General features: G+C 42.5%; 1 protein-coding gene across 1 annotated transcript; it reads right to left on the reverse strand.

Moving 5' to 3' along the window:
- Positions 1 to 10,278: 10,278 nt before the first annotated feature.
- On the reverse strand, positions 10,279 to 15,312 carry LOC308101193 (uncharacterized protein). The gene is made up of 5 exons (XM_080450578.1): positions 15,231 to 15,312; positions 15,026 to 15,127; positions 14,007 to 14,264; positions 13,161 to 13,343; positions 10,279 to 10,334 (listed from the first exon to the last, which is right to left on the reverse strand). Exons 1-5 carry the CDS (start codon positions 15,307 to 15,309, stop codon positions 10,315 to 10,317), a joined length of 642 nt encoding a protein of 213 aa, XP_080306704.1. The 5' UTR covers positions 15,310 to 15,312; the 3' UTR covers positions 10,279 to 10,314.
- Between the last annotated feature and the right edge of the window lie 232 nt (positions 15,313 to 15,544).

Raw genomic sequence — 15,544 nt, forward strand, 5'->3', positions numbered from 1 at the left:
GGTATTGTGACTGTGGGTGTCGCTAACCTTTTGGAGGTATTCACTCAGATATGCTGGAATAGGGGGAATACCAGTCCCATTTTTTGTTGTTTAACCCTGTCTTCCACCCTGAGCCAGCCTAGGCTGGCAAAATGGGTGGGAGAAAGGTGGGTCATGGGCCCCAGTCCGAGGAGTAGCCGAATCTGTTTGTTTTGGGAGGTTTGAAGCTTGGTCTTCACTTCAGTGACACTGAGGTGTTGGAGTACCAAGAGGTGCAGGCATAGTCAAAAAGTGGCTGAAACAGGGCCCCTGAGAGGGGCCTGAGGGCCTGAGGGCCTGAGGGTTGACAAAAGAGGAAACTGTGCCCATAAATTTGGTTCTCTGGTTTACTCTTTTGACCACCTTTGTCGCCATGCTTTCACCTGTCAGGTATTTGTCAAGAATACAACCCAAATAGGTAATCTCTTCTTTGCTAGAGATAATTGTGTCATCGACTTTGACCTTGAAATCATTTACATCCATCTGTCTGAGGGAATGTTTGGTCCCAAAGAGAATGGATTCAGTTTTCCCAAGGTGTAGTGACAGTTTGTTATCGGTAAGCCAAGTACGGATTTTTGAGAGTTCGGAGCTGAGCGCCTCCTCAACTTGCAACTTGTCCTCTCCCGAGATCAGGAGTGCCGAGTCATCAGCGAACAGGAACAATTTGCAGTTACAGGCAGCATTCATGTCGTTAATGTATAGAAGGAACAGTAACGGCCCTAGAATGCTGCCCTGAGGAACCCCACAGCTCACCGGGACGGATGAGGACATGGTTCCGTTGATGTCAACCACTTGTTCTCTTCCCTCCAGGTAAGATCTCATCCAGTTTAGTGATGTGCAATCAAAACCAATCGCCCTCAGCTTATCAAGTAAGATTGAATGGTTTTACAGTGTCGAACGCTTTTTGGAGGTCCAACATGACCATGCCGCAGTATTTGCCTGCGTCTACCTCACGTTTGATGTAGTCGGTCAAATACAGTAGGCATGTGTCAGTGGAATGGGAGGTTCTGAAGCCCGATTGGAAGTCAAACAACAATTTATGCTCGCTGAGGTAGCTGTTGATTTGTTCTTGAATTAATCGCTCTACAACCTTTGAGATGGAACAAAGGATGGAAACAGGCCTATAGTTGCCAGGTTCTAATTTGCTTCCTTTTTTATGCAGAAGGATTACTCTTGCCAACTTGACATCCTGTGGGACGTGACACTGGCTGATGGATAGGTTTGTGATTTGGGCAACTATGGGGGCAATAGCAGTAGCTGCGTCTCTGAGGAATCTGGTGGGGATATTGTCAAGGCCGGTGGCCTTGTTTGGCTGGAGGGCGAATAGTTTTTTTCTGCACATCATCAGCATTTACTGGTTTGAATGAGAATGAGTCTTTTTTAGCCCCTAGTTTGTCATAGTGAGCATGGATGTGGTCAGAACCGTACAAACCTGAATGCTGAGGAAGTTTGCTTACCAACTGGGTTGCAATGGTGGTAAAAAAGCTGTTAAAACAGTTCGCTACCGCTTGCTTGTCGGTAATGAGCACGCCACTTGAAATAATGCAGATGTTTGTAGTTTTGGTTTGAATTTTGTCGTTGCAGCCCAATTTCTGTAGCGCTTCCCACAGCTTTTGTGGGTGGCTTTTGTTTGCCTCAATGCTTTCATTTAAGAAATTCTTTTTGGCAGTTTTGACCATTTTGTTTACTACATTTCGTTGTTTCCTGCATTTTTCAAGTAGTTGCACATTTTTGCATTTCCTGAACTCAGAGTACATTTTGTTTCTGAGTTTGATGGCATTTTAGGGGAGCGGTCTCTTCAGCACTCTGAGGCAAGAACTAAGAGACTGACGTTTTCTGCGGCCTCACACATGCACACCCAGAGCATGCCTTTGCTCTGCAAGAAAAAGTTACAGAGAAATGTATAATGTGCAAGATAGGAGCAGAGTTGCGTCAAATTAACGTTCACCTGAAGGAAGAGGGAACACGAGCTAGTAGGAAACTGAAATGTTTCACTGGTTCAGACAAATGAACGATTTAAGTTGTGTTTGTATATTGATTTCTTTATTTTATTTCAGTACCATCACTATGAGTTAGAGTTTATTTAGGATCCCTATTAGCTGTTACACCTGACAACAGCGATTCTATGTTATAGCTGAGCTTGCCTTGCAGATCTGCTATTTCCAAATGATTTGTATGGATTTTCTACATTTGAAAACTTGTGAAATGGCATATTCTGCGTAACAAGTACTTTTACTTTTGATAATTTTTTAAGTACATTTTCATACCAATACTTTTGTACTTTTACTTAAGTACATTTTGAATTCCGAACTTTTACTTGTAACAGAGTATTTCTACATTGCAGTATTGGTTATTTTACTTAAGTAAAATATTTGAGTATTTTTTCCACCACTGATATTGTATTGTTGCCACAACAACGTTTGGCAGCTCATCAGTTTTGGTGACACAAATGGGGCAAATAAATCCTCTTGAAACTTGTTTAAAGGGGAAGACCACCCATTTTCAATATTTAACTATGTCATTAATATAGCATAAAGGAGTTGTGTGGAAATAAGAAAATTTTTAAATGTTAAAAATTTTAAATGTTAAACCCAAATTGATTTTGGGTTTAACATTGCAAATTACACCGTGATGACTCATCATGGTGTAATTTGCAATGTTAAACCCAAAATCAATTTGGGTTTAACATTTAAAATTTTTAACATTTAAAAATTTTCTTATTTCCACACAACTCCTTTATGCTATATTAATGACATAGTTAAATATTGAAAATGGGTGGTCTTCCCCTTTAAGTCTTTGTTATTGTCTTTGCAAATTGGTCATTCCAAATATGTAGAAAATGTCTCTTTTTTCCCTGTCCACTTGTTTCCAATTTGAAGGCCTGCACAACTTCAGGCAAACCCTTAAAATGAGACATTTACAGTATGCCCTTTTGTCATGACACTCAAACACCACTGTTCGCTTTGTTTTTGTTTACTATACTATCAATACTATGCTTCATCTAAAAATACCGACATGTACACCGTACAGCACTTATAAACGCTATACCTTACCAATAACATGGGACGCACAACCAAAACATTGTTCATCCACATGACGTTGTCAGCCAGGGAGAGGGGAGGGAGAGGGTGGTGGGATGGTCGGGGGAGAAGACAACCACGCCTACTTAGGAGACCATTTGTAGGATTTGTGTACTACTTCGCCTCTAGTGGCTCCAATGGAGAATGTGTTTCTTGCTAAATTAACAATCTTTGGTATTACCGTAAGGCACTCTTTGGTGGACCAAGGAAAATATTCCAAGGAACATTTTGACGTGACCCATGTAGCATGTGACGGTTTAGGCCCGTCACTATGCCTACGTTCCGTCCAACGACCACCAACCATTGGCTGGTGATCGTTGGCTCATTTTCATTTCAGCTGTAACTTTTGTTGCAATTTGTTTCTTAATACACAAGCACTTGTCATAGAAAAACATTCTGAGCAACAAAAACATCGGACACAGAGACATGCACGTTCAAGTAAACTTGTACTTCTGAAAGTGTGTGTGTGTGTCGGAACTTCTTCCAGGGGCTAGGGGAGCGATCCTCCGCCGTCTCCGCTGGCTCCGGTGAAGACTTTGCTGTATTTCGTTGCGATTCCATGTTTTTTAATACACAAACCTTGGTCATGAAAAAAACAAGTCGAGCAAACAACAGCAGGGGGGCACAGAGGCATGCACGGTCATGTAAACTTGTACCCTGACATGTGTGTGCGTGTGTGTGTGTCCGAACATCTTCCAGGGCTCGGGGAGCGGTCCTTGTTGCGTCCTACCGGCTCCAATGTTGTCCAGGCGCAAATCCCCCATCTGGGGAGAGAGGGAACCGGGGGAGACCTCGTCTCTTCCTCGGCGTCCTGGAACTGAGGCCCGCGGCCACTTTGTCCAGGTGCAAATCCCCCGTCTGGGGAGAGAGGGAACCGGGGGAGGCCTTGTCTCTTCCTCGGCGTCCTGGAACTGAGGCCCGTGGCCACTTTGTCCAGGTGCAAATCCCCCGTCTGGGAGGAGAGGGACCCGGGGGAGACCCCTGTAGGGGCCTCTCTTTGGTGGGGTTTGAAAGGCGGGGAGGCGGTCGCTGTCCCTCCGGTCGCGCTGCTCGCCTCTGGCTGGCAGCGGGTGGGGCGGAGGAAGACTGGGAAAAGCAAGCTGGACCTACCTGCCGGATCTGTGGTGAACCACCGTGCCCTTCCATGGGTGACGCACAAACCGAGTACTCTACCAGCCCATTCTGCCGAGTAATTGTTGAGGAGAATGATCTCCTATGTGAGGCGTCGCATCTCAGCTAGCGCTGGTAAGCGGCGTCTCCGGTCTCGAGTTTTTTTTTTTAATACACAGACACTTTGTCATGGAAAAACATTTCGAGCCACAAAAACAATAGGGAACACAAGGGCATGCACATTCAGCCAGGTGTGTGTGTGTGTGTGTGTGTGTGTGTGTGTGTGTGTGTGTGTGTGTGTGTGTGTGTCGCGGCTTCTTCCAGGGCTGGGGAGCCCAAGGGGAAGGTGTCGCGGCTTCTTCCAGGGCTGGGGAGCCCAAGGGGAAGGTGGCGAGGACTGTGAGTGGTGGTCCACGATGGCGCGTGCGGTAGACTGTGTGTCCCACTCATCCAGGGGCTGGGAGCAGGAACGGGTGCCACATCGTCGCCGGGGGGGGATCCACGCTGGCTCCCCGGTTGCGGTGATCGGCGGTAGTGTTGAGCTCTCGTCGAGCCATCGTAGAGGACGTTGGTGGCTAGGCTAGGCTAGTCTAGGCTAAGGCCACTGAGCTAGCTAGAGGCCAGGCTAAGCTAAAGCTGTTTTAGCTAGGCCAAGGTAACTAGTCTGGTTAGCTTAGCGTCCGTAGAATGCTGTGTTTTCCTCGTCCGGAAAAGCACAGCGGGGATAGGAGGGAGAGAAGGAGGTCCGGGGAACTCTCAATGGACCGAGAATCCTACCCGTCGCTTTAGAGTTAGTAGAACCCACAGACCTCGATCTTGTAGAAACGTGTTCTTGTTGAATACGTGTGAAGCTCCTTCATCGTTGGCAGAAGGAAGCCAAGAGAACGAACATCCGCTTTCCGGGTTGTTTTATAACCTCTGGGGGAGGGACTCCGGAAAAGTGTCAGATAGCCCACCGGACGCTCCCACCGCATTTTTATTTTACCTCTGGGGTGGAATCTGCCAATGCTTTGTCAATGTAAATGCGTGGATTCACGCAAGAGCGGATCTTTCCGCATGTCGCGCAGACCTTGCGTTTATCTGCTCTACACGACTTGACCATTTGAAGCATATAACTACTGGAGGCAGGAGCTAGTTTTCCCCCTCTGTCCAATCGGGTGAGTCGAAGGTGGACCGTCCCAAGACTCAGGAAGCACCATGGTGCTCAAGGCATAGATATAGAAACCTAGATACCTCATTGGCCTCTGCAGTTCGTTGGAGCGACCTGTTTTGTATGGTGGCCGCCATACGCGCTGTGATTGGCCAGTGCCCGTTCCCCCCGGAAATGGGGGGAACGGGCACTGGCAAATCACAGCGCGTCTTTTCCAGGACTTGTCAGAATCTAGTTGTCCCGCCCCCACCTGCCTCTCATTGGCCTACTGAACGCCCCCTTCTGTGACGCACGCGGAAATGTTCAGCTGACAGAGCCAGAGGAGGCGTCTACCTTTATATGTCTATGGCTCAAGGCAGAAGGCGGTGCGGGCTACGGGGAGGGTCCTGAAAGTGAGTGACAGGTGCGTCACTCCCGTTTTTTTTAATCCGCTGGCTGCAAAAAACTGTGGCCGCGCACAACCTGCGTTTAACAGCAGCCGACCATGTTTTGGTGGGAGCGCGCCCTAAGGGTGCAGTCACACCGAACTTTGATTCTGCTATGCGGGCGGATTCTGCCAATGCTTCTCAATGGGAACGGAGCGGTTTGTTGCCATTTGCGGATTTCCGCAAAAAAACGCTCCGTTTCCATTGAAAAGCATCGGCAGAATCCGACCTCATAGGCAGAATTAAAGTTTGGTGTGACCACATCCTTAAAACTGGAGTGATATGTAGTTCTCTCATCTTAGTTTTTATTGCCACATTCTGAACAAGTTGCAATCTGCTTTTCATTGGATGGCCAGAAAAAAAAAGTGCATTGCAATAGTCGAGCCGTGATCAGACAAAAGCGTGGATCAGCATTTTTGCATCCAAAATACACCAGTGAAAGAGTATTTAAAAAATAACTAAAATAACTGAAGTCACAGTAGTATTGCTCAGTGGACTGAGTGTTTGCTCAGACCATTGGAAACTTAGAGGGAACATTGCATGACTGTCCTGGGATGGTATGTGGAAGGAGTTTACGCATCAGCCTGAAAACTAAATTGTTTTAATTGAACTGTAGATACCGTACAAGCAAAATGATTTTAATTGAACTGCAGATACAAGCAGAGAACTGATGCACCTTATTCAGATTCAAAGATCATTCATACAAGACTTAGGTCACGGTCACGGCGCACTTTTATTCTACCTATTAGGGCGGATTCTGCCAATGCATTTCAATGGGAATGGAGCGTTTTGTTGCCATTTGCGGATTTCTGCAAAAAACTACTACTAGAATAAAAGTGTGGCGTGACCGTGCCCTTATAACATTTGTATTAACAAACTGAAGCAAAATAACATTTATTCTAAAAAATAATACTTTGAAAAACATATAAGCAGAAACAGTTGAAAAATAATGTAGAAGAAACTCCATTATCTATTTATTATTGTTTTTGCTTATAAGAATAATAAGGACAGAAAGAGTTTTTCCCCCACAAAATATTAGATAGACATTTATTGACCAATCATTAGATTGTGCTTAAACTTTTTAACATAATCGTGCAGCTCTAGTTCGTAAACTTTAAAAGATATATTTTTAATATCACAATATACTGTATATTGCAGACAAAATATCGCAATGCAAGTTCTTTCCAGTATTGTGCAGCCCTACATTTTACCTGCATATATTGGTTAAGATCTATTTGTATGGTAACATAATTATATAATGTTACACTGCATTACTTGGCGAAGATCCATTTGTGTTTATCCACGTGTCATGTTTGTTGGGCTGTCCTACACATCTCTGTAGCTGAAACAAAGGTACAGGAAACATTTAAAACAGGATACAGTGTCATTGAACTTGCAGTAGTCTGGCATTTTATCTACTGCTTTACCTTAATGTGGAATGTGGGAAAAATGTATTCACCTCTGAGGGTGCGATTCTGCCAATGCTTTTCAATGGAACGGAGCGGTTTGTTGCAAAAAAAACGCTCCGTTCCCATTGAAAAGCATTGTCAGACTCCGCCACATTGGCAGAATCAAAGTTCGCTGTGACCGCACCCTCATTCAGTTTGTCAGAATTTTGTCATTCTTTCAGTACAATTGTCATGCTCAGCTCAACAGTACGTATCTCACTGGAAATTCCCTCAACATCCACTTGGCCTCAATCATTAATCATTCATTCTCTCCACCCAACATATTTCATATGTATGGCCTCACCTCACTTGACGTGGATATTTCTTTAAGACACACCAGTTGTACTGGCACGCACGGGTATATAAGGCCCAGGTGTGTGTGATTACACTGGTTTTACATGATCGACATCGAGGTGGAGAGATAGTCTCTTGACTCAGAGAACAAAGGTTACAACGTAACCGAACAATCTCACTGTCAGACAGTAAACATAACTGTCCTGTGAACAGGACAATTAACAGAGAGGCACACCCTCTCAAACCACCAAGTTATTCAGCAGGGAGGGCTAAAACATTTCTAACAAATAAAGTGATGCTTCTGAGTCTGAAGAAATTACACTCCTGACATAAATATTCCACATTAAAACCAAATTAACTGAAATTAAAGTAATTAGATTGGATGAATAAAAAGTATATACTGTACCATTTGCATAGACATCAGAGTGCTTGATTACACCATAGAAGCTTGTGTTGCCTAAAGTTAAACAAATAATCATTAATGTGGCGCTTACTTTTGTTATAAAAACATGGTTTAAATTTAATTAATTATTCTGCAAATTAGGAAAAACAAACAGACTTTAATGTACTTCCAAAATTCACATTCATTGTTTAATGCAGCAACTATGGGTCGCGACCCAAAATGGGGTCGTAGGAAGGTGCCGTTGGGGTCGTGCGTTGGCAACAGATTTTTGTTGTTGTTGTTGTGTATTTTGGGTGTTTTTGTTGCTCCGAGAGCGTAAAATGCATGGAAATGGATGCTTATGGGTCCATTTGGTTCCATTTGTACCCTCTCTGAGTTAAATTAACACCGGTAAATTGGCGCTGGTGGGGACCCTGTGTAAATCGTATGCGCCAGCAAAGAAAATAAGCCCCCGAATCTGCATTTTAGTCAACAAACTGCGTTCAATACGGATCACAATGTGACATTGCCGTGCGGGGAAGCCCTGCTCACGGACAACTCGACCAGCAGCCTACATCTGCCTGGCCGCAATGGAGAAAAACACGCGGTCAGTTTCCTCAAGAAAACGGTGCTACAATATTATTCATTCCTTGATAAGATAAGGCCATCTTATAGGCCTATAAATAAGCAGAAATCACTGCTTTAATTTCATTATCTAATACATATTCATATATAAGGCCGGCAATGTATGATTTTTTTTTACTTTAAGATATTCTTTATTTCCACTTTGAAATTGCTCTATAAATAAAGCAAGGGGTCGCCAAAAAATATCCCCCATAAAATCCCCCATAAAAAAAGTTTCAGAACCCCTGGTTTAAAGTAATACTAGGTAACGTTTTCAACAAAACTAAAGTTAAATTGTATATCTTTTGCGAGTGGCAAAAGTTTCACAACACCCACTCCGTGAATTTCACCCCCGGAAGCCTTTTATTTATATATTTTCTATTGAAAGTGGACTGGGGGGACATTCCCGGGGAAATGACGTTCCTGGCCAACGTCATGACGTCGTGGCCGACGTCCCCAGGAACTACCGCAACGGTTTCCTGTTTGGCCAGGAACTACCGCGCTATAACAAAAAGGAACCTCACGCTGATGTTAAGATAATGTAGGATTGGAAGATCGAAAAAGAACAGAAAAAGAAAGCACAGCTCATGGTAACTAATGCTCCACTGGCTAAGAGAAACGATCCGTAGATAGTATAAAACAATTAAAAGATCGCTTTTTGAAACGCTTCCGGCTTCCGGTGAAAACGAATGGAATTCTGGGTAATCGAGGATTACGGAAATTGTATGCAGTGACGGTAGTGACCAGCAGAGGTTGCTAAAAATCGTTATTTGGGATTCTGCATTGTATTACTTTAACTAATGATTTATTTTTTATTTGAGTTCTGATTTAATCTAAATTAATTTAGATTAAAAATAGAACCAGTTGGCCTTGTCATAAGTATCCTTAACCAACATAATTGGTTCAAAGACTGACCATGCTGCAGTGGGAGGTACACATCATCAGGATCCCCACTTTGATTGGTCCTCTGGTCTGCATCTGAGCTCTGTTTGGTTCCCTGAGACTCAACGGGTCTGTAATTAAAAAATATATATTTGGGAGTAATTAAATAGAAAACGAGATGGAATCTACTGCTGTTATGATGATGAATACACAGAGATCAATACTGTACTTACGTGACATAAAGTGGATCTATAAAAAAAAGATTAGGGTAAGTTATACCATAAACCATTGAACCAAATAAAAACATACATGCCTAAAAATCAAGTGATATACCTGTATTTGAACCTGAAATAAATGACACTCCTAACATTAATATTTCACAATAAAACCAAATGAAATTAGACAAATATCATTGGATTGGATCTTTAAAAAGTATGCTGTACCATTTTCATAGTCATCATGGTGCTGGATTACTTCATAGACGCTGGTGTCGCCTAAAGGTAAACATAAGCATTCATGTCAAACATGTTATAATTTACTTAATTCTTCTGCTAAACAGACTACTTCGATAAAGGGCATTCATTGTTTAATGATGTAAGATTTATTTTTTACATTCATTTAGATTCAAATTAGAACCAGTTTTCCTTGTCAGAAGAACTGGTCAGAAGTGTCCTTAATCAACATTATTGGTACAAAAACTGACCATGCTGCAGTGGGAGGTACACATCATCAGGAGCCCCACTTTGATTGGTGTTCTGGTTATCAGGTGAGCTCTGTTTGGTCCCCTGAGACTGAACAGGACTGTAATTATAATAAATAAATATTTAGCAGAAATAAAGTAGAAAACGAGATGGAATCTACTGCTGTCATGTTAATGGATAGACACAGATCAATACTGTACTTACCTGACACAAGATGTATCTGTAAATTAAAAAGATAAGTTGGACCATAAATCTTTGAACCTTTAAATTGTTGTTAGTACTCACCAGTATGGTTTATGGCGAGTTGGACAGTTATTGTAATGATGTAATCTATCAAATGTAGTAGTACTCAGTCTGTTTTATGTGGAGCTGTTCACTGATTATAATATACAGTAGATGTAATCATCTAATGTAATATTACTCAGTACAGTATGTTTTATTAAGAGCTGCTCAGTTATTTTGATTGATTGAATATTTTATTAGGCAAAAAATGTAAAACAGCACAGTTACATTTAAAAATACTTTGTCTAACAGGTCCGTTCATAAAAGTCCTTGCGGACTTGTTTCCAATAAGGGCCTTGGTATTCAATTCATAGGCATATATAGTGGCACCACAGTTCAAATATCATTACAAAATAAACAGCAAAAAAAATAACACTATGTACAACAACAACAAAAAAAAGAGGGGGAAATAAAAATATGTACAAGAACAGGGGGGGGGGTCTGCTGTCTAACAGGAAAATGGTACTACCTCCTCCTTTGGCCTCCTGAAAGGTGATTTTTTAAGGCTCTTTTAAATGAGCCCAGCGAACTGCATTTTTTGAGGGATGGAGTTAGACTATTCCAATCCTGGGTGGCAGTGCTGTAGAAGGAGAATTTCCCCATGTTTGTTTTATGGGTGGGTGGTACCAAATTGTTGTTAACGCTCCCTCTGGTATTGTGACTGTGGGTGTCGCTAACCTTTTGGAGGTATTTACTCAGATATGCGGGAATAGGGGGCATATCGGGCAAATTTGCATTTACAATTTTGAAGGCCAGTCCCATTTTTAGTTGTTTAACCCTGTCTTCCACCCTGAGCCAGCCTAGGCTGGCAAAATGGGTGGGAGAAAGGTGGGTCATGGGCCCCAATCCGAGGAGTAGCCGAATCAGTTTGTTTTGGGAGGTTTGAAGCTTAGTCTTCAGTGACACTGAGGTGTTGGAGTACCAGGAGGTGCAAGCATAGTCAAAAAGTGGTTGAATCAGGGCCCCAGAGAGGGTCCTGAGGGCCTGAGGGTTGACAAAAGAGGAAACTCTGCCCATAAATTTGGTTCTCTGGTTTACTCTTTTGACCACCTTTGTAGCCATGCTTTCACCCGTCAGGTATTTGTCAAGAACACAACCCAAATAGGTAATCTCTTCTTTGCTATAGATAATTGAAATCATTTACATCCATCTGTCTGAGGGAATGTTTGGTCCCAAAGAGAATGGATTCAGTTTTCCCAAGGTGTAGTGACAGTTTGTTATCGGTAAGCCAAGTACGGATTTTTGAGAGTTCGGAGCTGAGCGCCTCCTCAACTTGCAACTTGTCCTCTCCCGAGATCAGGAGTGCCGAGTCATCAGCGAACAGGAACAAAGTTATTATCCTGTAGATGTAATCCATGAAATGTAATAGTACTCAGTTGCAGTGTGGTGTTGTTACTCTACCTCTCCTGTGTTAAGCTCTGTGTGTCACACTCACTGCTGCATATTACACTTTACTTTGTCTATCTGGCTCACTGTCTGTCCTACAGTCTGCAGCAGAGAAACAGACCAGGGTTCGATGTTAAGTATTTTAAGGTACTTAAAAGGAAGAGCCTTATAGAAGAGGGTGTGTGTGTGTGTGTGTGTGTGTGTGTGTGTGTGTGTGTGTGTGTGTGTGTGTGTGTGTGTGTGTGTGTGTGTGTGTGTGTGTGTGTGTGTGTGTGTGTGTGTGTGTGTGTGTGTGTGTGTGTGTGTGTGTGTGTGTGTCCGGAGCTAATCTGCTGCTGGAGCGTTCAGTGCTAAATTCGTTGTGCACACTGCCATTAGGCCACAGAAGTACCGGAGGTTTGTTATATATCATATATTTATTTATGATTTCATAATGGAAGTCAAGTGGGGCTCTGATCAGGCTGAAACTTTACCCACATATTCATAGATGGCCAGTGTGATCAATATTATCAGTGTGATCAATATTATCAATATTATCAGTGTGATCAATATTATCAGTGTGATCAATATTATCAATATTATCAGTGTGATCAATATGATCAATTTTATCAGTGTGTTCGGTGTGATCAATATATTCAGTGTGATCAATATGATCAATATTATGACAAAGCTTTAGACATATATCTCTACCTAGTACAATATAATACGTTATTTAACATTACCTGATTTGAAGTGTGCGTTATAAACACAATCCTTTCATTTTATAAGTTGCAGCTGTTATGTGATTAGACTGGGACAAATTCGCTTTGCAGGTTGCCGATGTGGTCTGGGTCTGGGCCTATTATATAGCAGATATGGAAATGGGGTGTGCGTGTACAGTATGTGTGTGCAAATTAGGCTACCGGACATAGTAGGTGGGCTGGTGGGGCTGGGTGGTTTGTTTGAAACAGAAACCAAAGAAAGCCTGCAAATGTGATGTGACAATTCTTCAAGTTGGAGCCATTCGCATTCATTTATACTCCTTTGATTTTGTAACCCAACAACACAGCTAGATGGCAGTAAGTGAGAAGCTACCATAGCCTACTACAGTACCAAATAACGTTGCTACAATTCTTTTTTTTTAATATATATTTTTTGTCTTTTTCTGCTTGATAGTAGATACTAAGACAGGGAATGGGGAGAGAGAGAGACGGGGAGTGACACACAGCAAAGGTCGCCGGGATTGGGACTCGAACCTGCAACACACTGTCAGGCTAGATGCCCGGACCGCAAGACCAGCGGTCCGGGAATTTTGCTACTATTCTGAGGTTATTCCTATTGCCTCCAGCTACTACATACAGCCTCTAAATGGCTGTATGTCTGAACATCATTAACATACCTCTGCATTTCTTCCGGAGACACAGACCCAGAATCAGCAGAAAGATGACTCCAGCACACATCAGTCGGTAGAAATATAGAGGGATAGAGGAAGAGGGAGGAGGAGAGGGAGGGGGAGACAGAGAGGGAGGAAGAGAGGGAGGGAGAGAGAAAGAGGGAGGGCCTGATTTGGAGACAAGAGAATCTGAAGCAGAATGAGACACATATTCCTCTTAAACACACATTTTAAGAGCTGTGAATCTCTTTTAAATGTCATTCATTTCAATTCTGTCTCTATCTACAGATTTGTATTTTGAAGGGCAGAAGCACCAGTGCAAATCAGACTGCGTTTATTTATTTTAGCACTGATAGTGAGTGTGTGAGATCTCAATGTCGAACAGACGCTTGTTTGGTCGGTACAAACCACTCTGATCATTTGTGGTGTAACAGAGCAGGACAGCTTCTAGGGGCTGCTAACAGGGATTTTAAACACATATTTCCATATTTAGACAATCTATGTGTTTGGAGCAGGACACCGGGCGCAGATTTTAAATGTGTTGGGGGTATATCCAGCGTGTTTTCTTAAGAGAAGCTAGACGCACAGTACAAGGGGGTTTAACATAATATCTGAATTAGTTATGGGTGTGTTTTGGGCATAACATAAATTAGACAAATCAGGGTCTCCAGTTCCTTTTAAGAAGGGAATGTTGACGATGGCTGTGAAAATGACAGCTGCGTTGGATTGAAACTACAGTATAGCAATGACATCTGTGTTGTGCTTAGCTCCGATTTGCAGCAGGCGGTGCAAGATAGCGCCCTTAGTGTGTAATTTATTTATTTATTTTGCATTATTGTATGACTAACTCACCTCTCACATCCATCCTGCTCTCTGCTGACTCTCCAAGGCCAGATATTATACACTTGTATAATCCTTCATCAGACTTGTAAACATTGTGGATGGTCATCTGTCCTGTAGACTCAGTCCTGATGAAGGATCCATCTTTATAGAAATCAGCTGGGAGGCCAGAGGATGGTTTACCAGTTTTCTTGTCTTTGGACAGGCAGCGGAGTGTGACACCTCTCTCCGTCACAGGAAGTACAGGGCTCTCTAAGATCACATCTCCATCTAGAACCAACAGCAGTGTATTAATTAAGCTTATTAAAATGAGTTGAATTAATTTATTAATTCTCCTGACATAGATTTGTTGGAAGTAACCCGGGAGATGAGTGATCATTTATATCATACATGGGCAGCTGGCCACCCGGGGGCCACATGCGGCCCCCACCTTCACTTAATGCGGCCCGCAGGTACATTTCGAAATACTGATACATTATTGATTTCAGCTGTTACAATTGCAAACATGACCCGCTTTAATTACTACTACTATATTAGTAGTAGCTTAATGACTAGTATTAAAATGTTGTCTTTTTTATGTCCAATTGTATTCATAAAGTTAACATAAGTATAACGAAATGCATTTAAAATGAAATAATCTGGATTTCAATTCAAAAATAGCAAAAAATAAATCTGAATTCCAATTCAAAAATAGCAGATCAGCTGTGACACGTTTTGAGCTTTTAGATCTGCTATTTTTGTTATTTTTGTGTGACATAGAATGACAGTATATGCAATGTGGCCCTCTGGAGTGAGTATGTAAATATAGTGGCCCTCTCTATCATCAAAGTTGCCCACCCCTGATTTATATTTAAAACTTCATCAAGAGAACAGACGTAGGATTGGCTTGTCAACGTTAGCAAAATGACACATATAACATTGACCTCTTGAATGGTACTGAACTGTCTGTGTGTTAACAGTGATAGTAAGTCAATTATGTCTGTCTAATGTACCACAATATATTGATTATGATGTAATTAAATTGATTGTACCAGAGATCATAATGTTGATGGACTTGCTGCGGTCTCCTGACGTGGACTCACACCAGTAAACTCCACCATCCCAATGAAACAGCACCACGATACAGGACCCTCCTACACAGAATCACAATGAAAAGAAAGAAGATTTCAGTTACAGTAAAAATACATCATATATCTATCTATCTATCCATCCCTACCTCCCTCCCTCCCTACATACCTTTGGTGTTTCCCCATCCATCGTTGCAGGTTCCAATCCCTCTCGCACTGGTCTGTCTATTCACAGACCAGCCTGGCATAGAATTCCCTTCTTCCTCACAGCTCAGTGAGATGGACTCACCTTGAAAGAACTGAGTTCTTTCAGGACCGACTCTCAGAGACACTAAGAAGAGAGAGGGAGAGGGGAGGGGGCAGGAAAAAAAGAAAGAAAGAAAGGATAAGATGGAAAGAAGGGATGAGGGAAAGAAGGGATGAGAGTGAGAGATACATTCTATACCTGTTGTAGACATTACGTTCTGATCCGATCTGGGCTGC

The sequence above is a fragment of the Gymnoscopelus braueri genome (assembly GCF_963280865.1).
Source record: "Gymnoscopelus braueri genome assembly, chromosome: 15".
In the NCBI taxonomy this organism is placed as follows: Eukaryota; Metazoa; Chordata; class Actinopteri; order Myctophiformes; family Myctophidae; genus Gymnoscopelus; species Gymnoscopelus braueri.